We start from the raw sequence: 27352 nt of genomic DNA, 5'->3' as shown, positions 1-27352 counted from the left end.
GCTTGAGCCCGGGGTTCAGCGGCTTGGAAGCCAGGCCAAGCCTATGTGCGTGCACGCCCGAAGTCTTCACAGGAGGAGGAGGAGAAGGCACTGTGGTGTGGCCATCCCCCTGGGGGTCAATTTCTCACTTTGTCCCTCTGTGTCTCTCCCCTCTCCAGGGACTGCATGCGCTCTACAGCAAAACTAAAGAATGAGAACTTTTCTCACCACAGTAGGCAAAAAATAAAACATGCCCTCTTCCCCTGGATTTAAAAAATTGACTGCAATATTTAGTTTTATGTATTTCTAAATGTTCATTTACTTACTAAGAATAATTTCTTAGGAGTCTTTCAAAAATTTATCCTGAACAGCCTTCTACTTCACACAGTACGTCATGTGCAATGTTTTTTTAAAATATAAATGACCTGGGACCAGCAGGTGGCATAATGGTTATATTGCTGGATGCCCACTAGTTGACCATGGTTCGAGTTCCAGACCCAGAGACTTGAAACTCATGCCGAGTGCATGTGTGTGCATCTCCAGGATCCCAAGAGGAGAATGGAGAAGGGACTGTGGCATGGCCATGTCCCCTGGGGGGTGACTGCTCACTCAGTCTCTCTAGTGAGTCTATGTGCCCTGTAGCAAAAATCTCAAAAAAAAGGATTTATTTATTTTATTTGTTATTATTGTCTTTTAATTTGACCACAGACAGACAAAGAGAAGGTGAGAAAGCAAGCCACCAGGTCCAGGGCTCAAACTGCAGTGGGACATGTGGGAGTCCAGCGCCTTCACCACCAAACCACCTGCTGCCTCACCTCACATACACCTGACTCCTGCCACCCAGTGAGGCCGGCTCGAGACCACCATGGTCCCTATTAGAGTGGAGCAGCAGCAGCAGCAGCAGCAGCCAGGGCACCCGTGCCCAGACCCCAACGCTGCAACAATTCTCAGAACCGTCCTGCCAGGACTGCATTATCCCTTGTCCTACAGAGAAGACTGACACTCCAAGAAGTCACCTGCCCAAGGTCACCGGCTACAACAGACAAGAACCAAGGTTCAAACCCTGGTCTGGGTGACTGATGCAGCCAAGCTCCCTCCACACCACACTGCCACTGTTCCCATGAGTCAGTGGCAGGAGGTTTCATGACAGCCTGACCACCCACCACTAAGTTATCTACAGACACACGCGGGTCACCACGCACTCATGAGCAGACACCTCTGCAATGCTGCACTTCACCTGACCGGGTTTCCGAGAAACCCACCAGCACACAGCAGGATCTGAGAGAGTATTATTTCCTAATTATTGTATTTAACTTTATTTATTTTTTTAATTTGACCAGAGCAGGACAGAGAGAAAGAGAGAAAGTGAGAAAGCAAACCATCAGGTCCAGGATTTGAATCACGATTGGCCATGTGGGAACTATCGTAGATTGCTTGGAAGAATAAAGAGGAAAAATTATTTTGTTTTATTTTAGAGGTTTTTGTTAAAGGGCATGTGCGCTCGCCAGAAAGACAGAGACAGACAGAGAGACAGAAAGCGAGAAATCCCCCCCCCGGGGGGGATGGCCACACCGCAATCCCTTCTCCTCCAATCTCCTCTCGGGATCCTGGGTACGTACGTACACAGCGTGAGCTTAAGCCACCAGGTCCGGGACTCGAACCGCAGTCAACTACATGGGAGTCCAGCGACATAGCCATTACGCTAACTGCTGGTCCCCAGAGTCAGTATTTTTAAAAAATAATTTTGAGGGGCCAGTAGATGGCATTAATGGTTACACTGCTGGACTCCCACGTAGTTCACGGTGGTTTACATCCGAGACCTCATGACCCAAAACTCACACTGGGCACACGTATGTGCGTGCCCAAGATGCTGAGAGGAGAATGGAGAAGGAACTGTAGTGTGGGCATCACCCCGGGGGGGTTATTCCTCACTTTCTGTCTCTGTCTCTCCAGTGAAAGAGTGCATGTGCCTATAACAGAAACCTCTCAAAAGAATCATTTTGAAATTTTTGTTAAAATACATTTAATAGGGAACCAGCAGTTAGCGTAATGGCTATGTCGTTGGACTCCCATGTAGTCAGCCCTGGTTCGCGTCCCGGACTCAGTGGCTTAAAACTCTCCCCACGTTTTGGCAATAGGTAACAGTTTAACAGGAATATCAGCTTTTGGTGGTTTGTTTTGGAGGGAGGGCTTTTTGCTATAGGGCGCGTGCACTCGCCAGAAAGACAGAGACAGAGAGACAGAAAAGTGAGAAATCACCCCCCTGGGGGGATGGCCATGCTGCAATCCCTTCTCCTCCATCCTCCTCTCGGGATCCTGGGCACGCACGCACACGTGCCTGGTGTGAGTTTAAGCCACTGGGTCCGGGACACGAACCGCGGTTGGCTATGTGGGAGTCCAGGAACATAATTACGCCAACTGCTGGTCCCGGAATATAAGTTTTTAAACAAAGTTTTTAAACTTTGGAGTGGACCTAAGTCAGACTCTCACTAGCACCTTACTCACGTCAACTTAAATTCACCTGGTTCTGTCTCTCATAATCGAGGGACACCACCTGTGTCACCTCTCTTCTACTGACGGACAATTACCCTTGATGTTAGAAAATCTGGACTCAGGTGCGTCTCTTGATTAAATCGCTTTCCTTTTTGCTGTGTTTATTTTTTAAGAGAGATTTTTTTGCTATAGGGCATGTACATTCACCAGAGATACAGAGAGAGAGAGACAGACAGAAAGTAAGAGATCACCCCCCCAGAGGGGATACCACACACAATCCTTTCTCCTCCAGGGATCTTGGGCATGTATGCACACGCTTAGTTTGGAGCCCTCAAATCTGGGACTCAAACCACAGTGGATTATGTGGGATTCCAGCGACATAACCATGGTGCCATCTGCTGGTCCCATGCTCTTTATTCTTTTTTGAGAGGTTTTTTTTTTTTTTTTTTTTGCTATAGGGCATGTGCGCTCGCCAGACAGAGAGACAGAAAGTGAGAAATCACCCCCATGGGGGGATGGCCACGCCGCAATCCTTTCTCCTCCGTTCTCATCTCGGGATCATGGGCACGCAAGCACATGCGTATGGCGTGAGTTTTAAGCCACTGGGTCCGGGACCCGAACTGCGGTCGACTACGTGGGAGTCCAGCGACATAACCATGGTGCCATCTGCTGGTCCCAAGCTCTTTATTCTTTAAGTCAACATCTGGTCTTCCATTCTGCCCTTGAAGGTACAGCTCAAGGGCTGGCCCTGGAGGGCAGTCTAAGCACTGCTGGTACAGAGCTGGACCCCGCATGACTGTGCAACCCAACCCCTGACAGGATAGAGAAGAGGAGAGAGACTGGGGTGTGACTATGCCCCGGGGGGTGCCTTCTTCCTCCCCAACTCCAGCTAGTGTGCACGCCCTCTGGCAATTAATAAACAAGGTACCCTTCAGAAACCCCGTTTCCTGAGCCCTCCCAAAGCACCTCAGTCGGCACCTACCACTACCACTGAGAGCTCAATTACACTTCACTGTTCAAGAGAAACAGTCCCGACTAGATCAAAAGCTACTAGAAAGCAAAAGCTGAGCTCCCTCACCCTAGAGAAGTCTGGCGGTGACTCAAGAGGCTGTGACGGACTTTAAAACAAAATTCTGTGTATTATCTTATTTTACCATAAGGTACAACTCTAGACATATATTTAGACTTATTTGCCCCAAACTGTAACACTAAATTACAAAATAGCAGATGGCATAATGGTTATGTCACTGAACTCCCGGAGTCGAGCATGGTTCGAGTCCCAGACCTGGAGGCTGGAAACACACCAGAGGAGTGTGTATGCCCCAAATCCCGAGAACGGACTACAGCATGACCATACACATAGGAGGTGATTTCTTGCCTTCTGTCTGTCTCTCTGATAAGCATACGCATCCTATAGCAAAAATCTCTTAAAAAAAAAAAAAAGAAAGAAAAAGGAAAAAAGAAAACCTCGCCGCTCAGGCCAGCAGGTAGCATAATAGTTAAAGTGCTGGATCCCAGAGTCACCTTCACAGTTTGAGTCCCAAACCATGTGGCCTGAAATCATGCTGGGGGGCGGCAAGTGGCATAGTGGTTAAGGGCATCGGACTCCGATATGGCCGAATACAGCTCAAGTCTCAGACCTGGGCTTTCTCACTTTCCCTTCTTTCTCTCTCCCTCTCTGGTCAAAAAAAAATTTTTTTTTGGAGAGATTTTCGCTATAGGGCGCGTGCGCTCGCCAGACAGAGAGAGACAAAGGGACAGAAAGCGAGAAATCACCCCCCCAGGGGGGATGGTCACACCGCAATCCCTTCTCCTCCATTCTCCTCTCGGGATCTTGGACACGCACGCACACGCGCCCGGCATGAGTTTTAAGCCACCAGGTCCGGGACGCGAACCGCGGTCGACTACGTGGGAGTCCAGCGACATAGCCATTACACTAACTGCTGGTTCCCCCTCTCTGGTCAAATTTTTAAAAAAATTTTTGAGAGGTTTTTGCTATAGAGTGTGTGCACTCGCCAAAAAGACAGAGAAAGACAGAAAGCGAGAGATCACTCCCCAGGGGGGATGACCACACTGCAATCCCTTCTCCATTCACCTCTCGGGATCTTGGGCACGCGTGTACACACGCTGCCTGGCATGAGTTTAAGCCACTGGGTCCGAGACTCAAACCATGGCTGACAACATGAGAGTCCAGCGACATAGCCATTACACCAACTGCTGGTCCCTTGAGTTCTGGGCCTGGCAGTTTAAAACTCACACTGGGCACGTGTGTGCATGCCCAAAATTCTGAGAGGAGAATGGGGAAGGGACTGTGGCACGGCCAACCCCCAGGGCAGTGATTTCTTACTTTCTCTTTACTTGGCATGTCCTCCTATCCTATGGCAAAAATCTAAAAAAAAGGACACGTAAAAGCAAACATGAACCCCCAGTGGGCCCGAATCGTGAGTGTGGCAGTTTACCCCACTCGCAGGAGCCTGCGCCCTCTCTCACCTAGCCCCCATAAGGCAGTTGGAGGGCTGTCTGGAGGGCTGCCATCCTGAGCAAGGTCACAGGGAAACCTGTGGCAGGCCAGGATGAGGCGTCTGCTTAGTGCAGTTTAAGCTCCTGCCACAGACAGGCTGCCTAGAGGTGCAGAGAGGAACCCTCAAAAGCTCAAACCAAGTTAATTAGAGTCCAGTTAACCAGAAGTTAGCTCAAATCCTGAATGGGAAGACCCGTTACCACATCTCGAGGTCACTGTGGTAGAATAAGCAAACGAGGGCCATAGCAGATTTGCAGATTTGCACCCCAGCCCAGGATCACCTCTGGGGAAAGACACATTTAGGGACCAGCAGTTAGCGTAATGGCTATGTCGTTGGACTCCCACGTAGTCGACCGCGGTTCGCGTCCCGGACCCGGTGGCTTAAAACTCACACCGGGCCCGTGCATGCCCAAGATCCCGAGAGGAGAATGGAGGAGAAGGGACTGCAGCGTGACCACCCCCCCGGGGGGGTGGTTTCTCGCTTTCTGTCTCTCTGTCTGTCTCTGTCTGTCTGGCGAGCGCATGCGCCCCTATAGTGAAAAACCTCTCAGAAAAAAAAGACACATTTAAAGACGGTAACTAAGTAAGAAGCTTCAGGAAGTTCATACACGCCTATCAGGGAAGGCCACGCGTGGTACCCAGTCTTTGGGCTACACAAACTCACACGTTACCCCACTCCCCACAGATGTCCTCAAGTCCTTGCCATGGACTGGGGAAGCTGTCTCCAGCCCCAGCACCTGGTCTCTGAGCCTCAACAGCGAGCAGTAATGTCCGCCCTCCTCTGCCCCATCCACCCGCAGCCCTCCGCACCTCACAGCTGGGATCACAGAATTGCAATCGTGTCCAGGAGGAACAGCAGAAACTCGGTCTCTTTACCCTTAGGCTCATTTAATACTTATCAGGAGGTCCCGGGTGGAATGCCACCTGAATCCACACTATGGAAGCTTTCAGTCCCACAGCCCGCGATGACACTGCAGTGACAGGCCACACAGACAGTCGCAGTCCCATGGGACAGAGCTGGGTGACTCGCCAAGGTGTGCAGGCCATGCCAATGAGCCCAGTATACCCTGTGGTGACGGCAGTGGTGGCATTTTCCAGAACGCAGTCCTCCTCTGCTGCGCGGCCACGTGCCACGGTAGGCGTGCCTCCCTGGGCCCCTCCGGCGAGCTTAATGGCCTTCACCGCCTTCTGCTCCTCTCCCCCTTTAAGTGGGCCATAACACGCGCCAGGACAGGCTCGCGTTTATTTCTCAGATACGATTTCGTTCACTTTACAATCTGAAAACGTTTATCCCCCAGTCACACTTACACGGACCTCCTGGATGCGCCCCAGCCCAACAGGAAAGAACACAGCTCAGCGCCAAGTGGGCAGGCTGCTTCTGGGATGGGCTAGGGCGGCAGGGAAGCACTGACTGAACTGGCCCTGGGCTCTAGGGCTTCTAGCCTCAACCTCTGCAGTCTCTGATGCTGTGGAAAAGAAGTGTTACACGAGCCTAAGGGCAAAGAGATCGAGTTACGTATGACCTTCTGCCTTCCACAGACAATGTTTTTCAACAGTTCTCTGATATAAAGTCCAGTGTGATTCTTGAGTCCCCAGGTCTGAGACTTTAACCACGGTCCGCCACATGGGAGTCCAGCGACGTCACCACTACGCCATCTGCTGGTCCCCAGAAGTGTCTCCTTGCAGGGCCAGCCCTGCAGTACACCAGGGAAGCGCTGTGCACAGGAATCCGAACAGCGGCTGGCCAGTCAGGTCGACCTGCACGAGTCAGCCAGGAAGGGCGAGTGTGGAGGGACCCCGCTAGGGTACCTCTATCTATTTCTGAAATGAGTCAGCAGCTGTAAAAAGTTCAGACACACATGCGCACACAGAGAAAGGGAAAGGGAGAAAGCAACCCCAGTGGGGCACGATCACAACACCACTATTCACTCTCTGTCCTACTGGGATCTGGGGCTTGCATGCACACTCGCCCGTTTTTTTTCAAGCTGCCGTGTCCCAAATTCAAACCATGTGGTCAGGCAGGTGGGATCCAGCTCCTTAACCAGCAAGCCACCCCATCTAATTCTTTTCCAAGGTTGTTAATTAGTAGCTTAACTCCTATATTTCACTAAGAGGGTCGAAATAGAGTGTGTGAACACATACAATCCGTGAATAATAAATTCGACTAGCAATTTCTCAAGTAAGATAAACAGGTAAAGTAAGTTTTTTTTCAGGGTACTCAAAAAGTAAAATTCACTAACAGTAGTTACAAACCAAATGAAAAGTTTGCCAAGCTTGACCATCATCAGAACCGTTCCCTGCATCTCCACTATGAACGAATGACATCTGAACGGAAACTACAGTAATTCCACAACAAAGCCAATTTCTCAAATACTTTGTAAAGACTGGTCTTGGCTGGTATTGTATCAGAATGCAATAAGACACACATTTTCCAGGGCTCGTTGACATTCCCCTCCCACCACCCCACCCAAGAGGACCCTACATGAGGCCCATTTAGAAATAATAAAGTGGGACCAGCAGTTAGCATAATGGCTATGTCGCTGGACTCCCACGTAGTCAACCACGGTTCATGTCCCGGACCCAGTGGCTTAAACTCACGCCGGGCGCATGTGCGTGCGTGCCCAAGATCCCGAGAGGAGAATGGAGGAGAAGGGACTGCGGTGTGGCCATCCCCCCTGGGGAGTGATTTCTCGCTTTCTGTCTCTATGTCTGTCTGTCTGGCAAGTGCACGTGCCCTATAGCAAAAACCTCTCCAAAAAAAAAAAAAGAATTATTCCACTTAACTTTGTTTATTTTATTTTAATTTGACTGGAGAGGAAGAGCGAGAAAGAGAGAAAAGGAAAAGCGAGAAACCAAGTTGCCAGGTCCAGGAGTCTAAACACAGTCAGCCACGTGGGAGTCCAGTGCCTTTAACCACCATGCCACCAGCTGGCCCCAATGCCAAGGATATGAGCTGGGTGTGGGTGCACACCAGATTAAGAACCACAGTGATCACTCATCTGCCATGACGTGGTCAAGCCATAATCCCTCCTCCTCCACTACTCCCTCCTTTGGGGGCACACATGCACACGTGCCAAAGCATGTTTCTCAAGCTGCCACGTCTAGGACTTGAACCGCAGAGTCTGCCACGGGGAGTCAACCACCTGAGCCACTGTGCTGCAGGCTAGCCCATTCTCTAGTCTTTTCTAAAAACGTATTTCTTGAGGGCAGAGGGAAGTAGGGAGATAAACAGACACCGCCCCCCAGCCAGCCAAGACCACGGGGACGCACGGTAGCCAGCAAGGCAGGGAAGGAGCGCTGTATTCCCCCCAGTTTTCAAACACAGAGGGCTCAGAGCTTCTTAACTCAACAAGTTACAGTGGCACGCAATAAACCAGGTCTTCCAGCAGAGCCCCTGGCCTTTCCACTAGCAAACACACATGAACAAAACCACAAACTCCACGGCTCATGCTCCATCAACAATAGCAACCCTCACACATCCCTAACCTTCAAAAGGGGGAGCAGCGTATGTAACAGACTGAACACAACCCATCCTCGCACCGCGGACACAGACCACTGTTAAAAAGCTTTCAACATCAGTTTGGGCAACTTCAAAGTGGCTAGTGACACTAAGCCCTCTAGGTTAAAATTACCTAACAACTTTATGAAAAAACAATAATAAAGTGCCCAAGTGGAGGATTACAAGCACGATCAGGCCCACAATTCAATAATGTGCTCACAAGAAAGAAGATACAATAAAAGGAACACTGAATAAGTGAAACTTAAGCCATTAAAGACCTCTCTGAAGTAGTGGTGCACACCGGGTGCGGGTGTCGGGCAGGCCTAGAAGGTTCTTACATGAAGTTACACGTGGGAGACATGAAGCCAAAGAAAGGGATAAAAAGTACAGAAGGCTCGCCGGATGGTCCAATCATTACAGCTGATGAGAAATGGTAAATGGGGCCAGCAGGTGGCACAATGGTTAAGGCAGCTGAATGCCAGATGGCCAACCCTGCAGTTCAAGTCCCAGGTCCACTGGCTTTAAAAACTACACAACAGGCAGGTGGCATGGTGGCTGAGGTGCTGAACTCCCACATGGCCAACCGTGGTTTGAATCCTGGACCTGTCTTGTATTCTCACTCTCCTTTTCTCTCTCTCCGATCACACTGAAAAATAGTAATAAATAAAATTAAATACATGATTCTTTCAAAAAAAGAAAATCACAGGGTGCATGTGCATACCCAAAATCCTGAGAGGAGAATGGAGGAAAAGGGATTGTGGTGTAGCCATCCCCCTAGGGGATGCTTTCTCGCTTTCCTTGTCTCTTTCGAGTGAGCACACATGCCTTACAGTAAAAAACTAAAGTCTAGGGAACCAGCAGTTAGCATAATGGCTATGTCGCTGGACTCCCACGTAGTCGACCGCGGTTCGTGTCCCGGACCCGGTGGCTTAAAAAACTCACGCCGGGCGCATGTGCGTGCGTGCCCAAGATCCCGAGAGGAGAATGGAGGAGAAGGGATTGCGGCGTGACTATTCCCCCTGGGGGGTGATTTCTCGCTTTCTGTCTCTATGTCTCTCTCTGTCTGTCTGGCGAGCGCACGCGCCCTACAGTGAAAATCTCTCAAAAAAAAAAAAAAAAAAAAACAAAACTAAAGTCTAGAAGAGAGAGAAAAATGAAATCTAAGAGAGAAAAATTGGAATCCACTCCAACTCCCTGACATTTGTGTGTGTTTGTTGAGAGATTTTTGCTATAGGACGTGTGTGCTTACCAGGGACACAGAAACCAAAGGTCCCACCACAATTCCTTCTACACCATTTTCCTCTGGGGATTTTGGGTACACATGCACATTTTAAGCCACCGGGTCAGACTTGAACTGCAGCTGACTACATGGGAGTCTAGCAACGTCACCATTACTCCATCTGCTGGGCTCAAATCCCTTACCACCTTAAGGCAGGCTACAGCCTTGAAAGGGATAGCCAAACTTATCAGACACGTGTGAATTTTAACACCGTCTCCACTGAAGAAGACTTGAGACCTAGGTAAGGAAAGACTATGACTGGGCAATCCCTGGGCAGGGGCATGGGAAAGAGGCCACAACACTGAGAAACCTGAAAAAAACCAAACCTGCCAGAGACATGCACAAGGACTTGGAGGTGGGAAAACAAGAGGGAGGGCAGGAGAAGTCACTGACCAGTGAGGGCCTGCCTCCAGAGCCTCAGTCAGCAGCTGAGGAAGGACCGGAATCTCAGTCTAAGAATTTCCCAAAAAGCATGAGTGCAGACAAAAACCTTCCCGACCATTTCTGGCCCTGAAAGAAATACCTGGGGAGCTTGCTAGATGAAACTTTGAATTTATCCAATCTAGAGGCAGAGGCTAGGTTTCAATATATATTTAAACAGTTCGGATTACTCAAGCCGTGTTAGATCAGTACAAGGTTTTGGAATTTGTGCTCTGACGCTCTTGCCCGGGTCCACTCTCCTCCCCTCCTCACCCTAGGGCCCACCGACCACAAGTAATTTCTGCCACCAATGACTCTGAATTACTCAACTTATGGGGTCCAATCCTAACTCTGCCACTAAAGTGAGGTGATCTTGCTGTTTGTGTGTAACCTGAGAGTGGGTCACAGTAAAGCCTCCCACCTTGACTTCACCACCTTCCAGTGTGTATTCCCTGCACCCCTTACCCCACTACCTGTAACTGTTCTGGCACATGGTCACGAGGTGAGGTAGAGCAGAGGCAACCTATGCCTTCCGATCCTTGAGACAGAGTATTAGAGCTGAGTGTGCACATAAAGGTTCACACTTCAATTATGCTCTCCTCACACGCCCACAAGGAGGTGGCTGGCTACGCAAGTCAGAAGACAACAGAACACAGCTGGGTTTTTCTCTTTAATTTTCTCATGCCAGACAGAACATGCACGCATGAGGGAAACGGCATTCCACAGTGGGGCCTTCCTCTATCCCGCCTTCCCGTCAGGACCCCAGCAGGGTCCGGGTGGGCAAACGCAGCTGATATGGTTTTCAAGCCACCAGGGCCAGGACTCTAAACATGGTTGGTCAGGTGGGCTCTGGCCTGGCTCCCTGAACACAGTGCCTGACCATTGCCACTACCCGATGGGCCCGCTGTTAGCTTCTCTCTCTCTCTTTCTTTTGGTGGGGGCAGGGGGGCAGAGAGCACATGAACTAACTCACCAAAGAGAGAAAGCGGGGCAGGACGAGTGGCACCCCGTGGAGCACGCTCACTGCAATCCTTTCTCCACTTCTCCAGCCAGCTGGGATTTGGCGCTGCACGTACGTTTGCTCACCATATTTTTTCAAGCAACAGGGCCGGGACTCAAACTGCCTGGTCAGCCCTGTGACACCCGCTCTCTTAACGAGTCACATAACTAGTTTTAGTTTATAATGAAAAAACAATGCAAAACTTGCAATTTTACACTTCGCACATTCCATTTTTTATTTTATTTTTTATTTATTCATCCATTTATGTTTTTTAATTTTACCAGAGGGAGGGAGACAGAGATGGGGGGGGGGGGGGAAAGAGAGAAAAGCAAGCCACCGGGTCCAGAACTTGAACCATGGTCAGCCATGTGGGAGTGTCCAGCACCTTAACTACCACTCCACCTGCCGGTCCCCCGCACACTCCATTTTTAAGAGTTTTTGCACATTTCTTTTTTACATGCAAACACTTTAAATGTTCTGGGTTATTCACAACTTAACAAAAAAAAGTCTGCTCGGCATCCACATTTTATATCGATCTCTCAAGCACTGTCACATAGTACCCAAGTGCGGTAGCCAGAACAGAGCTTCGACAGACTTGCTATTGAACATCTCTGTTTTGCCATAGGGTGCGTGTACTCGCCAGAGAGAGGAAAAGTGGGAAATCAACCCCCAGAAGGGATGGTCACACCCCAATCCCTTCTGCTACACTCTCTTGGGATTTTGGGTATGCACACTCATGCCTGGTGTGTTTCAAGTCACCGGATCTAGGACCTCAACTGTGGAGTTGACGTGTGGGATCCAGTCGACTTCAACACCATGGCACTTGATGGCACTGGGCTAGCCCCTCAACATCTCTCTTTTTTTAATGAATCATTTTAATTTTATTTATTTATTTATTTAATTTGACTAGAGAGGAATGGGGTGGGGGGGAGTGAGAAAGCAAGCAAGCTGTCAGGTTCAGGACTCGAACCGTGGTCAGCCATGTGAGAGTCCGGCACCCTTAACCACCATGCCACCTGCCGGCCCCCTGAGCATCTCTTAATTAGTAGAATTACAGCAGCAAAGTGCAATGACCTGTCCCCTCCCCCACATCCAGCAGCTCCGACTTAGGGGCTAGCCACTATCTTCATCTTTCTCTAGCCACCTTTTAGACCCAACTCAAACTAAGTCTTCCATAAAAACGTCCTGGTGACTCTAGCCCTAAGTGGTCTTGCTATCCTGTCTCCTGTGCTTGGTGCCACTGTGTAGTCGCAGCACTTGAACATGTGCATCCTACAGCATGGCTGTAACTCCTAACACCTTCTCCTCGCGGCTACATGGAGTCACACTGGCTCCGTGGGCATGGCTCTCATCCAGCAGCCGGTGCACATCTCCATGGCACTGTTTCCTGGGCTAGTTTGTTGCTGGAATCAGAATCGGGTCCAGAAGGTGGCAGCAGTGACTGCTTAAACAACTGCAGAACTGTCACCCGTGCCAGTGTGGCAAGGTGTGATCTGAGCCAACTCAGAGCATTCCTCCTTGACGGCCGGGACTCAAAAGTGTATGCGGGGGAACCAGCAGTTAGCGTAATGGCTATGTCGCTGGACTCCCACATAGTCGACCGCGGTTCGCGTCCGAGACCCGGTGGCTTAAAACTAACGCCGGGCGCGTGTGCGTGCGTGCCCAAGATCCCGAGAGGAGAATGGGGGAGAAGTGATTGCAGCGTGACCATCCCCCCTGGGGGGTGATTTCTCGCTTTCTGTCTCTATGTCTCTCTCTCTGACTGGCGAGCGCACGCGCCCTATAGCGAAAACCTCTCCAAAAAAAAAGGATGCGGAAAAGCAGAGCTGGTGTTTGTACTGCTTCAGGGAGTAGAGCTTTCCTCCTCCTAACACCTGCAGAGCTACAGGAGACAATCTCTTGCCATACCGTCAGTCAAAGCCCATGCTGCAGCCTGTCTCTCCCCTCTACACTCCTCTTGGCATTGAACAACCCAATATGCCTACAAGAGAGCCACCCCAACATCTCCTGACTGGTAAACTCATGGCTCTAGATGGTTTAAGATTATGCTTCTGGGGAGGTGCTTTGGGGACCTTGCAGAGGGAAAGGAAGCCAAGCATGTAAAACTGGCTATTGACGGGGTTCTGAATAAGGTTTCTCTTGGAATGCAAAAAAAAAACCACTGCTAAAAAGTTTTAGAACTGTTATAATCTTAATAATCTTTATTTCTGGGAGGTTTGCGGAATGGCTTACATTATGTGGCTCTTGGTTTAACTATTCGGAGTACTTGCTAAATGATTCTAATGTTACCAATTGGCCTTGTCCCGAGCGTTTCAGCCTGAGAAAACAGCAGTTCTCTCTGGATCAGCCTTTAACCATATCAAAAATAACAGAATGATGGGGTGGGCCAGCAGGTGCCATGGTGGTTAAGGGCGCTGGACTCCCATTTGGCAGACTGTGGTTCAAATCCCGGATCTGGAGATTTGTTTCCTTATTTTCTCACTCTGTCTGCCTCTATCTCGCTCTGGTCAAATTAAAATAAATAAATGGAGGGTGGACCAGCAGATGGCGTGGTGGTTAGGGCGCTGGATACTCCCACATGGCTGACCACAGTTCAAGTACTAGACCTGGTAGCTTGCTATCTCATTTTCTCCCTCTATCTCTAGTCAAATTAAAATTAAGTTAAATAAATAATTCTTTTTTTTTTTTTGGAGGAGAGGTTTTTGCTATAGGGCGCGTGCGCTCGCCAGACAGAGAGAGATAGAGAGACAGAAAGCGAGAAATCACCCCAGGGGGGTTGGCCACGCTGCAATCTCTTCTCCTCCATTCTTCTCTCAGGATTTTGGGCATGCATGGACACGCGCCCAGCATGAGTTTAAGCCGCCGGGTCCAGGACTCAAACCGCGGTCGACTACGTGGGAGTCCAGCAACATAGCCATTACACCAACTGCTGGTCCCAAATAAATAATTCTTTAGAAAAAAAATAATGGATAAAGTTAAATAAAAGATTTAAAAAGCATTTCTTTAAAATAAAAAAGACTGCTGTATTTCACACTCAGCGTATTTCAGACATTTCTATATGGCCCTTCTCTTCATCCCAACAGGGCTTTGCACTGGCACAGGCCACAACTGGCGTGTCTTTCAAGCTACTGGGATTTGACCCATGCAGTTGGTTATGTAGGACTCTAGCTCCCTTAACCAGTAGGCCGTATGTCTGGTCCAAGCCATTATTTTCATTTATTATCAATTTTTTGTTGTTGTTTCTGCTATAGGCTATGTGTGCTCGTTCCAGACAGAGACAGAGAGAGGGGGTGGGGAGTGAGAAATCGCTTGGGGGGGGGGGGGAGGGGCGGCAAGCGTGAGCTGTGTGGGGGGGGGGGTGATGGCTGCACAGGATTTCCTTCTCCTCCTTTCTCATCTTGATTTTGGATGCACCCAAATGGGATACTTCCCAAGCCACCAAGTCTGGGACTCAAACCACAAAGTCAGCCCTATGGGATCCAGTCACCTCAATTATCGTCACTGGCTGGCCAGGTCCACCAGTATTCCTTATAATCATGGAGTAAACGTTAAGCATTTGCCTACGATGAGGGCTAAAAACTCTCCAAATTCAAGGCCAGCAGGTGGCATAATAATGGAAGTGCTGGACTCTCATGTGGCCAACCACAGTTCGAGTCTTGGACCAGCCAGCTTGAAAATCATACCAGACATGTGTATGTGCACAAAATACCCAGAGAACACAGGAAAAGGACTGTGGTGTGGCCATTTCCCCAGGGAGGGGGGCCGATTTCTCAGTTTCCCTCTCTCTGTCTCCCTCCAGCAAGCAAAGCACATGTGCCCTATGACAAAAACCTAAAAAAGGAAACAAAATTTGAAACACTTCATGTACTGGCCTCAACCACCCTCCCTGCGCTCTGTATCTCTCCAGACCACATTAAACATGCACCAGCAGCAATCACAAGACCACGTTCTTGTTGTTTTTTTTTTTTTTAAATATTTAACTTTATTTATTTATTTTAACTTGACCAAAGAGGGACAGAAAGAGAAAGAGAGAGAAAGTGAGAAAGCAAGCTGCCAGGTCAGGGACTCAAACCAGTTGGCCATGAGGAAGTCCAGCGCCCTTAAACACCATGCCACCTGCTGGCCCAACGAGACCACGTTTTGAATACAGCGTCCTTTTGCTACAATCACCCTCTTCCAGCCTCACTTCCCTATTTGGCCAACTCCACATATCACAGCAGTCCACGGCTTTGAGTCGGGAGAAGACTCTCAGGTAGTTCCAATATACTTTCACCCACCACTCATTTTTCTTAAAATTTGCTACAGGGTGTGTGTGCTCACAAGAGAGAGAGAGAGAGAGGGAACCAGCAGTTAGCGTAATGGCTATGTCGCTGGACTCCCACGTAGTCGACCGCGGTTCGCGTCCTGGACCCGGTGGCTTAAAACTCACGCTGGGCGCGTGTGCATGCGTGCCCAAGATCCCGAGAGGAGAATGGAGGAGAAGGGATTGCGGCGTGACCATCCCCCCTAGGGGGCGATTTCTCGCTTTCTGTCTCTATGTCTGTCTCTGTCTGTCTGGCGAGCGCACGCGCCCTATAGCAAAAACCTCTCAAAAAAAAAAAAAAAAAAAAAAAAAAAAAAACAAGAGAGAGAGACAGAGAAAGAGAGACAGAAAAGTCAAAAAGCACCTTTCAGATGGCCACACTGCAATCCCTTCTCCATCCTCTCAGAGTTTTGGGCGTGCATGCTCACCTTAACCACACCACTGGCTGCCCCAACACTTAACAAGACGAAAACAAAATAAAGATACACGTTGGAATTTCACTGCTCCATCAATGTCCTGAGCAACTTCTTTGCTAAAATGGGTGATTTCTCAAACACTGGTAAGAGCACTTCCTCAATTTTGTTTGTAAGAAGTGAACAATGATGCACTTAAATTGGGGGGCCAGAAGGTGGAGTGACGGCTCAGGCACTGAACCACCACAGGGCTGACCAGTCTGAGTCCCGGACCCAGCGTTTTGAGAATCACACTGAGTGCAAAATCCCCAAAAGAGAATGGAAAAGAAGGAATTGTGGTGTGGCTGTGTGTGCGTGGAGGTGATTTCTCACCTTCTCTCTCTGTAAGCACATGTGCCCTATGCCGAATATCTTTTTTAAAAAATTAATCTGGACTGGTCTTTTCTCCATCAATTTAAGTCTAAACAAACTACAAAAACTAAGGCAATCTGTATATATCAGTTGTCAATTCCCATGGTATAGACAACTAGACTGCTTTCCAACCACCTTGGTACCTGGGGCTGAGAAGAAACCTGGGGTGGACATTATCTACTCACACAATAAGCCTAAGTAGCCAGGGAGTAATAAAACTGAATGCTCATTGCCTTTCCATACAATGGCATCTGATTTTAAGCTTACATATAGAATTGTAAATGTATTACAAAAGGTAGGTACAATGTAACATGTGTATACAAAAGTATTTAGAACATCTTTTAATACAATGTATCTCACTGTTAAGTTTAATTTGTTTAATACTAACTGTTTAACAACCAGTTTATTAAACTTCTGGAAAGATCGTTGAAATACCAATTCCACAGCTATGTCGCTAGGAGACCGAGACCAAGCGTAAACCACCTCCCCATCCTCCTTCACCTAAAAGCTGCAGGCCGTAGGTGAGAGAATCCACACCCAGTGCGCCAAGTGCACTCTGCTGTCACCTGAATGAGTCACTGAGACACTTAAATACTCTCTCCCAGGAGGCCCTCAGCTTCCCCAAATGTATCCCTCTTCTCCAAGAAAGCCAAGCCTGTCTTTTTTCTATTTCTCCTGTATTTTATCCGTTTTGTTGTCCTTGTTTTTGATTCCATCCCAGCAATTAATACAGACAACTGGAGAAAGATGGCTCCGAAGGCCAAGGTTTAAAGAGTGTCATCTAGTCTCTCGAAGTTACCCTTTCCAGAGGCTGCAGAAAGGCCTTTTATCTACACAAATCAAAGGAGGTGATGAGTAACACAAGTGGAATTTCCTTAACCCTTGTGGCAGAGAGACAGATTTGCAGAGTGGATACAGACGGCTGAGGACTGTACGGCAAGCTCAGGTTTGCCACCCGGGGAAAATGGGGTGCCCACTCACCCCTACCTCTTCAGCAGGGGCAACCTGAGAACCACCACGGGTGGGCGATGTTGGGTGAGAACCAACAATGCCTCCACAGTCATTTACTCCCTAGAGATTTAATAAGAAAAGTGTATTGGCTAACGTGATGTTCTCTAAGGTTTATGTCTCAAATACTTGTACTTTTAAAAGTGAAAGCAGAACCAAGGCGATTACTTCAAGTATCTCTCAACCAATGCCTAACTGCCCAAACTAAAGAGTTGGGAGGAGAAAGATGGCTGTGACGAAAAAAAGGAAAAACAAGCAAACACTTGCTCATGAAGAGGAACTGTAGAGTGCCAACACTGCAGGAAACTTGGATAAAAAAGTTAAAAGAAAAAATAAAAGGAACCGCAGGGCCAGCAGGTGGCATGTGGTTAAGACGTTGGACTCCCACATGGCTGACTACAGTTCAAGTCCCAGACCTGACAGCTTGAAACTCACAGCAGGCTTGCATGTGCATGCAAAACCAAAACTCTGAGAGGAGAGTAGAGGAGGAGGGACTGTGGCGTTGCCATCACCTCTGGGGGTGATTTCTTGCTTTCTGTCTCTGTCTCTCTGGCAAGCTCATGTGTCATCGCAAAAATCTCTAATCCTCTGTGGCCACCCAAAAAATTCTTAAAAAAAAAAAAAAAAAAAGGCCCAGCAGGTGGTGTGGTGGTTAAGGCGCTGGGTCCCACGGGCTGACTGCATGGTTTGAGTGCCAGACTCAGTGGCTTGAAGATCACACAAGGTGTGTGTGCATGCCCAAAACCCCGAGAGAAAACTGGAAAAGGGATACACAGCAGTGTGACCATCCCCCCTGGTGGGTGATATCACGCGCTCTCTCTCTCCCTCACTCCCTCTGGTGAGTGCATGTGGCTATAGCAAAACTAAAAGAAAACAATCGAGAACAAAAAAAAAAAGAAAAACAAAAAGAAATCCTGTTCTCTTACTCAACAGCAACAGCATTTTTATGACCGCACACCCTGCGCTGCTGCCACCATGACCAGATTTTCTCCTCCCTTCCTCCCTACTCTCCTTTAGCTTTCCAGTTATTCCAAAAAACACCTGACAAGTGCCCACTTGTGGCGAACGTTAAACTGGAGGTTTTCGGAGAGTCTCAGTCCTCGGTCCCCTCCACTAAACTATTTCCCTTATTTTTACCTGCAGTTAAAGAGCTAGAAATACAAGGCAAAAATTAAGTCAATTATTTTATGAAGTTTCTATTAAAAAATTAATCACTAATGCAAGAAGTCAGTCTTATTTTCTGCCACACTATTTCAAAGTTAAGTCAAGAGACAAGGTCCTAAACTCACTCTCACCTTCTAAATAATAACTGCACAGTAAAACTAACTCAACAAAAATATTTCAGGAAAAATGAGAATGGCCCATATTATGGGCAGTACAGAACACAAGCCAAACCTTCCAAAGTCATGTATCTTAACCCAGCTCAGTACTGAAGGGCAGGGCCCAACGGTGGTAAGATGCGGCCTTCTGTGAGGCTGAGGCTGACCCACAGGAAAGGCATCTGGGCTGGCTGAGACTCCAAGGGATGTGGATGACAGCATTCGGGCTACTCTCTTACTCACTCATGGAATGAACAAAAACTTAAATACTCGAAAGACAAACATGAATCAATATTTACATAAAAGAATGTTCGAAGTAATGCTATTTTCATTAGAAAAAATACAAACTGCTAACACTCGACAATTAGGGTCTGGCTAACCAGAAGTCTATGATAGAGTACTATGGAGCCTTCAAAAGTGCTGTCACAAGACTACTCCACAACTGGGGGAAGGCGGTGGGTACAACCAAGGCAAGCAGGTTAAGGCGGCCACAATACGCAATAAAGTAACCACCCTTCGCCCATCAAGACATCACTGCAACTTGCTGAAGCTTCCAACTGAAGCCAATGCTTGCAGGCTCTCAGGTGCTGAACCACGGGTGTGACAGAACAAGACGGGAGGAAGACGTGGCCAACCTGGCTGAGCCCCTGCCTCGGCATCCTACCAGCACGCCAGCATGTCCCCAAGCACGGAACCTTGGCACAGAGGGACACCACCTTCGAGATGAAGCCTAAGTACTTATTTACTGCATGACTCCAACCCTAGTTAGCAACAAGCTTTTTGCGATCTCAAATAACAAAGGGGCACATGCATGAACACCCCGCCCAAGGGAGTCTGAAGCCTCCATGAGCTATCTGTCCCAGCAAAACCTGCTGGCTCCTTGAAGCCGAGCAGGACAGCAAGAACAGCTTACGGGTAGGGGTGACAAGGACGGCGGCCAACTGAGAAAGGCAGCGCAGACTGCTGCACGAGTAGGCTCAGCACCAACCACAGGCACCGCCTGAAACCCCAGCAGCTCTTCTTCCAGAAAGTAAATTAAAAAGTCACCCGTCACAAATGTAATCAGAGCTTTCTAGCTGTTATTTTTATGCAGTGGTTTGCTCGCCAGCCTGAGAACAATTAGGATATTCATTTATCTAAAGTCTTTATGGAGCAGTTTGGAAGGGGAAAAAGACTCCATCAGTTAGGTCCGCAAAGACCCTAAAGCATTCTATGAGAACATTCAGTCTAGCCAATCCAACATACAAATCTTACATCTACTTGCAAAGTTCAATCACCATTCACTGAACCTCTCTAGTGAATTTAATTAAAATACATAATTAACAATCAGCAGTACCCCAACTTGCTTTTAAATCCACGTTCCCCACTGGTATTTAATACTGACAAGTTTCTCTTAACAGCTACACTGTGCATGTCCCCCAAACACCCATCTTTGCCTTACCAGTCTTTTTTAAAAAAGAATTACTTCTTTAATTCCATTTGTCATTATCACCTTTTAAGTTTGACCAGAGAGAGAGAAAGGGAAAGCCATAAAGCAAGCTAAGCTGCCAGGTCTGGGACTTGAACCACAGTTGCCCATGTGGGAATCCAACACCTCTGACCACCACGCCACCTGCCGACTCCATGCCTTCCCAGTTTTAATCACAGAATATAGCTCAAAATACTGCAGTCTGAAGGAAAGCAGACCCACACCAGACAGATGGGATGTGCTTCGATCAGGGGACCAACCACCCAGCTGCCCCCTCCCCCAAGATCTGCACAGTCACTACCCAAACCTGAAATGGCACTGCCTCCTTACTCATCCTTGTAGAAACAGAAGCCTGAGAAGACATCCTCAAAGCCCTTCAGATGTCTAGCTAAAGCAGCAGCTATCTCTTTCTTCCCCTCTTTTTGCATCATGTAACTTCTATTTTCTGCTCTCCTTTAAGGCAGTATTAGTATTCTGACCTACGCTGATGTCCCCTGTTCCCTCACACCAGGGTTCAAACAGTAGAGCCAGTCGTGCTCCCGTACGACCGTGACCATTAGAGCCGCTGTTACTTGTTCTGTTGTACAGTCCGTCTCCTCCCTCCCTACGAAGTCTTAAGAATCATAAGCTGGTTACCTTTTTAACACTTTCTTCTTCCTCCTGGCGTTTCTCATAGTGCGAGAAGTCATCGAAAATGGAAGTGGTGTGCTTGTAGCTGGCTATGATTTTCAACACCTGCTTAGCTTTTTCCAGAGGCACTTCCTGAGTGTCCCTAGAGTTGGTCACTGGTTTGTTCTCGTTGTTCTCTAGGCGAATGTGTCGCAGCTGGCTATTGGGAACGTCCTTCACAAAAATCCACCTGACATCAAAACGCCCCTTCCACTTGTCCTGGGACCACACACCTGCACACGTGTTGTAGTCCACAGCAGACTTCATTTCTGCAACGCCACAGAAGTGTCCACTGCCGTTGACACTGAAAAGTAAGTAAACGGGGCCTTTCCCGTTCATGGAGCGGTACGCGGCGTCCAGTCTCTTGTTGCCGTGCTCCGTGCTGCACCAGATGTTGTACTTGATGGAGCGGTGGATGTCATCCTCGGAGTAGCTCTTGATGATGAACACCCGGCCATGTTTCAGATTCCAGTCAAAATCCCTGGGGTTGTAGTTATTAATGGACCGCAGCTTCTCCAGCACCGGGTGGGGTTCTGAAGGAGCAGAGCCAGAACCAGCCTGGGACTGTCCTACTCCATTACCATCCGCCCCACTATGGCCAAACCCACCGCCACGGTTCCGAGGTGCGACCCAGCGGGTTGGTTGAGCTGCCTGCTGCTGGACTGAGAGCTGGGTGGGCTGCGGCGGCGGTGGAGGCAATGGCTGCGTCTGTTGCCCTACAGATGCCTGAGCCACCGGAGGGCTGTTGTTCACCTGCTGACCTACAGGCTGGGGAGACCCCTGGGTTGGCTGACCTATATTCTGAACCAAACCTTGTGAGGGGGCTTTTGCCACAGGACCCTTGTTATCCCAAGTCCCGATATCCATGTTATGCTTTATTGGGGGTGGTGGAAGACTTGACCCTGCAATGCCATTCTTGGTCTTCAGCTTAGGCTGCTGTTTTGCCGGCTTGCTGGCAATATCAGCCCAAGAGGCTGGCTTGGGAGGAGCAATCGTAGCTGGAGGCAAGCTACTGGAAGCCACGATGTTGCTGGTAATGGACCCACTACCAACGGCAGAGCCCACAACCTTGGGAACGCTGCTCGCAACTTCCGAGCTGCCCAACTTCAGTGCCGCCATCCCCTGGTCTATCGCGTTCATGCCGGGAGCCTTGTTGAGGGTCTCACTGGCAAACGCTGACTGTCCATCAATCATAGCTCCACCTAAGGAGCTGGGTGCATAAGCATAATTGCTACTATATCCAGAGCTCTGAGTGGACTGTCCCTGAGAACTGTTATTTCCCCATGCAGAGAAGTCAATCCCACTGGGAAAGAAATTAAAACCATGCTGACCAAGAAATGGAGTGCTGCCTAGGGCTCCTGGTTGCCCAAACATTGCATCTGGCAGGAAATGGGGCTCTCCGTTGCTCAGCTGTCCATAAGAAGTCAGATAGGGCATGGCTGTGTCACCTCCAGTAGACCAGGCAGCTTCACCCAAAGAGTAGGAGAAGCCAATGGAGGGGCTGTAGTAACTGGGTAAGTAGGAGTCTGACATGGCAGTATACGCATTATTCTGTGGGAGAGAAAATCAAAACAAAGTATTAGGTAACATGAGGACATGTCCTCTCAGTCACATAATCCAACATTTCAGCCATTGCTACAAAGAGAGAGTAGCACATCAGATGGTCCCTTCCTTTTCTTTTCTAAGAATTTATTATTTTATTGAACTTTATTTTTTATTTATTTATTTTAATTTGACCAGAGACAAAGAGAGAGAAAGGGCGAGTGGGGCCAGCAGGCCAGTGGATGGGGCACTGGATTCCCACATGGCCGACCATGGTTCAAGTCCCAGACCTGGTGGCTTGCTTTTCTCACTTTCCCTTTCTCTCTCTCTCTCTGGTGGTCAAAATAAATAAATAAATTAACTAATTAATTAATTAACAAATAAAATTAAATAAATAAATAATTCTTTTAAAAAGAAAAAGAATGAAAGAAAGAAAGGGCGGGAGGTGAGAAAGCAACTTGCCAGGTTCAGGACTCAAACCACTGTCGACCATGTGGGAGTCCACTGCCCTTAACCACCCTGCCACCTGCCAGGCCCCAGACAGTCCCTTTTTAAAGACTGTCGTTTCACACTGTAAAAGTTTAATGCGGTAATGTTTAAACATTTAAAGTTAAGGGATCCATACAGTGAATGTGAGCCTTAACACAATTCAAAAAAAAAAAAAAAAAAAAAACAACTAAGCATTTTCCAAACAGTTTAAATCTTGCTCTACACAAGTACTGAACTGTTTTTATTAAACCCAATTACCGATGATTTTTAAGGAATGAGAATATTGGACGAAGAGTGTTCAAAAGAGTTTTCTGGGATCAGCAGTTGGCGTAATGGCTATGTTACTGGACTCCCATGTAGTCGACCACGGTTCGAGTCCCGGACCCGGTGGCTTAAACTCCCACCGGGCGTGTGTGCGTGACCAAGATCCCGAGAGGAGAATGGAGGAGAAGGGATTGCAGCATGGTCATCTCCCCTGGGGGGTGATTTCTCGCTTTCTCTCTCTCTCTCTCTCTCTGGCTTTCTGGCGGGCGCATGTGCCCTATGGTGGGGGGGCGAGGGGTGGTTCGATCATACAAGAAAAATCAAATAGAAAGAACTGGAAATGTCAAAATCTGGTCCAAATGTCGGTGCTGCCAGTCCTCAGTCACAAACCCCAAACCATGCTTCAATCGCAAATAGTCAGGCACCAACAGCCTCTTGGGAAAACATCCGGAAACATTAACAAATGCCACTATTTCAATTAAAAACTACAAAAGAAATGCAGTGGCTTCTAGAGGACTTAAAGTAAGAAAAAATACTGCTATTTGTTTTGCTACACATGAATAGCTGTAAGCTGAAATCAAACAGGAAAAGTATAATTCAAAAAACTGCACAGTCTACATCCTTAAAAAAAACAAAAATAGGAATTGGCAGGGGGCATGGAGTTTAAGGCAGTTGACCCCATGTGGCAACACCACAGTTCTAGTAGGAGACCCAGCAGCTTGAAAATCACACCAGGTGCGTGTGTGTGCACGCCAAAAATCTGGAGAATGGAGAAAGGATTGCGGCATGGCGATCCCCTCTGGGGGGTGATTTCTCTCTCTCTCTGGCAAGTATACGCACCCTAAAGCAAAAGGATAAAAAAACTCTAAATATAAGAAATACAAACTTATATGCACTTAGTCTTCACATTAGGGTACAGGTTACAAAATCCTCATTCTGCATGTTTAGCTTGTCCTGAACAGAAATTTTTATAAAATCTAACAGCTCACAAAATAATTCCTTAAGTGAAAGTCAAGTATAAAAACTGCTCTCAGGGCCAGCAGGTGGTGTGTGAAGGGTGCTGGACCACAGTTCAAGTCCTGAGCCTGGCAGCTAGCTTGCTTGCTTGCTTGCTCACTCTCTAGCTCTCTCTGTTCCTATCTGGTCAAATTAAAATAAATAAATTCTTTAAAACAAAACAAAACTACTCTCTATAAATGTAGACACAGCTCAACTCAAAATGCTACTTTACGCTAACTGGAAAATACTTCTGGTAACATTAAGGCTCCATCAACTAGTCAACAGGTGGCTATATCCTTAAATACTTGCATGATTATAACAACCCTCATCGAAACACCTAAGCTCCTATTATGAAAGCCAACAGTACTGCTTAGCCACTGAGATGTATCTCTTCAATATTAAAAACTCAAACTAGAGGGCCAGCAGGTGGCACGGTGGTTAAAGGTGCTGAACTCCCACATGGCCAAATGCGGTTCGAGTCCTAGGCCTGGTGACTTTTTCGCTTTCCTACTCTTGTCTGATCAAACTGAACAAAAAAAAAAGTTAAAAAAAAAAATTATTAAAAAAAAAAAAAAACTCTAACAAGGGGCCGGCAGGTGACGTGGTAGTTGAAATGCTGGGCTCCCACACAGCTGAATGCAGTTTGAGTTCCAGACCTAGTGGGTTTCCTTCTCACACTCTGTGTCTCTCTGGTGAGTGCACATGCCCTGTAGCAAGTTTAAAATAATAATGATAATAATAAACACAGTTAAATAGGGGCCGGCAGGTGGCATGGTGGTTAAAGGCACTGGACTCCCACATGGCTGACTGTGATTCAAGTCCTGGATCTGGTGGCTTGCCTTCTCACCTTTCCTCTCTCTTTCTCTGTCTCTCTCTGATCGAATTGGAACATAATAATAATAAATAAGAGTTAAATAATATAATTCTTTTCAAAAATACAACTAAATAACTCTTAAGGGAAAAAACTTAATATTAATGCAGTTTGATGAGATAGTGGTGATTTTCTGACAATTTAAAATTTTCCTTAAAAATGAGTCTTCCAGGACCAGCAGACGGCATAATGGCCATATTGCTGAACTCCCATGTAGTAGACCACGGTTCAGGTCCCAGACCTGGTGGCTTAAACTCACACTAGGCGCGTGCGTGCCCAAGATCCCAAGAGGAGGATGAAGAAGAGATTGTGGTGTGGGTATCCTCCGGGGGGGAAGGTGGGGGGGGGGGGGGGTTTTTCCATTTCGGTTGCTGTTTTCTGGCAAGGGCACCTGCCCTAAAACAAAACCCTCCAAAAAAAAAAAAAAAAAAAAGAAAAGAAAAGAAGAAGAATGTTCTTGAAGATAATGTTAGAACAGAACAGGTAGCATAATGGTTAGGATGGTTGGATACCACATGGCCAACCAACCTACTCAGGTCTGGTCTTAGATCCAGTGGTTTGAAAAACATACTAGGCACAGGTACATGTGTGCTCAAAAATCTTGAGCTGAAAAGGGACTGCAGGGACCAGCAGGTGGCATGGTGGTTAAGATGCTGGATGCTTCCATATGGTTGAGCACGGTTCAAGTCCTGGACCTGGGGGCTTCCTTTCTCACTTTCCCTCTCTCTCTGGTCAAATTTAAAGAAATGAATAAATAAAATAATTCTTTAAAGAAAAAAGTGCAATGGGATCATTTCTCCCCTCCCCCGTTCCCCCCAGCCAGCGCACTCAGCCTATAGCAAAACGAAGAGGAAATGTTAACAGACTCAAACCTGTTATAGATAAGGGTACTGTCTACAGCCAATGGAGTAGGTCTCAACTATTACCCTAACACAGGACAATGGAGACTGGTGGGCGACAGATACTCTTGACAATTAACTAAAGACCCTCAGGTTATCCTTCATCTTACTCATCCAAGGGGTGTATTTTCCCCAACTTTTTTTGGCAAAGACACTTAAGCTTTGGCTTACTTAAGAAAGAAAACCCGAATGTACTTAACGAGATAGAGCTGAATGCCTACACCTGAACAGACAGGTTCACACATGCCCGAGCTCAAAAACCTGAATTACACGATGTTTCACAAGAAATACCCAGAACTGTGTTTCTAAATGTTCCCACTCTCCCTGCTATAATGACTCTGTAAGCAAAGGACGTCAGCAGGAGGACCCTAATGGCTCATTCTTCTACTTCCTTCTCTACTTTTCCCGATTAACTGGTTATTTCTGTGAAAACTTTTTTCCAATCACTTGCGTAGGTGGTTTCTAAACTTTCAACGCACAAAGTTGTACATAGGGCAACCTAAGTTATATGTAAGGATGAAGCCCCAAAACGGCACCTGTAACAGGTTAGTTGATACTATACCAACTACACTTCATGTGTTTAAATGTGTATAAAAGCTCCATTCACTTTTTGATCTTTTTAGACATCTTGGGAGCAATACTGCCCATTGTGCTTGGGCCCTGTTATCTGGAGAGCTGTATCAGCTACAACTTCATGACTACATCTTTGGGACCTGAGGTAGCACAAAAGAACTGTGGAATCCAATGAGTTCCTACGGACACAGGTTTTAGAAAACCCTACGTTGTAAACACCCCTAGTCTTACTTTGCTTTAGTTGTTACTAAACAGTTTTTTTAGCTTTAACTCCATGCTGTAAATCCTATAGAGCCCTTCAGTGAGAAGCCAGAGATGCACAAGGCTGGGCCCACAGATCCGGGCACAGCCAACTGGGAAGAGCAAGCGGAATTCCAAGCTGCTCTGCTCATCTCAGAACCGCTCAGCTGCGGCCACCAGAGGAAAGGAAGCAGGCTGTCCTGAGCACAACACGGAGGGTGGTGATGCACCCCAGTGCTCCCATCACACAGCGAGCCAGCTCTTGAGAGAAAATGTTTTCAGGGGTGGAAATGTCCAACACAACGCTGGCAAGTTTTCCTAGGTTCTCCCCCCCAAATTCTAGGTAAAGGAGCGACAATCACTCGAACAGGTGTTTGGTGTCTGAAGTGTTAGCAGGGTCCCAGCGTCAGAGCCCGGGGTTTGGTGACAACTCTTAATACCCTGTGACACTCGAAACTGTTTTACGACACAGTAGCCTATGAAGAAATTGCCCATGTGACTTATTGACAAGGCAGAGGAGGAAGAGCTGCTGCGCCATCCCCGCCGGACCCTGAAACCGTCCCCTACTCACGGGCCGCGCCTGCGGGCTCAAGTACGGCTCGAAGTCGTCGTCGTTCAGGCCGTCCTTCTGGTGAACTGACCCGTTCTGAACTGGAAAAAAAAGAAGTGGCATGGGGCGTCTCTCCCCGCTCC

At 47.8% G+C, this 27352-nt stretch overlaps 1 protein-coding gene across 1 annotated transcript in view; it reads right to left on the bottom strand.

The window, feature by feature from the left end:
- The window catches only part of YTHDF2 (YTH N6-methyladenosine RNA binding protein F2), a 31974-nt gene extending 4634 nt beyond the window's left edge, over positions 1-27340 (bottom strand). The window contains exons 1-2 of the mRNA XM_006164576.3: positions 27231-27340; positions 20750-22333 (exon numbers count right to left, since the gene is read on the bottom strand). Of these exons, the coding sequence (XP_006164638.2) occupies positions 20750-22333; positions 27231-27332 (1686 nt within the window). The 5' untranslated portion in view covers positions 27333-27340. The remainder of the gene's footprint in view (positions 1-20749; positions 22334-27230) is intronic.
- Positions 27341-27352: the final 12 nt, after the last annotated feature.

This window comes from Tupaia chinensis, unplaced genomic scaffold (assembly GCF_000334495.1).
Source record: "Tupaia chinensis unplaced genomic scaffold, TupChi_1.0 Scaffold143646_1, whole genome shotgun sequence".
NCBI lineage: Eukaryota > Metazoa > Chordata > Mammalia > Scandentia > Tupaiidae > Tupaia > Tupaia belangeri.
Note: the sequence above shows the minus strand (reverse complement) of the source record. Positions and strands in the feature narration are given on the sequence as shown.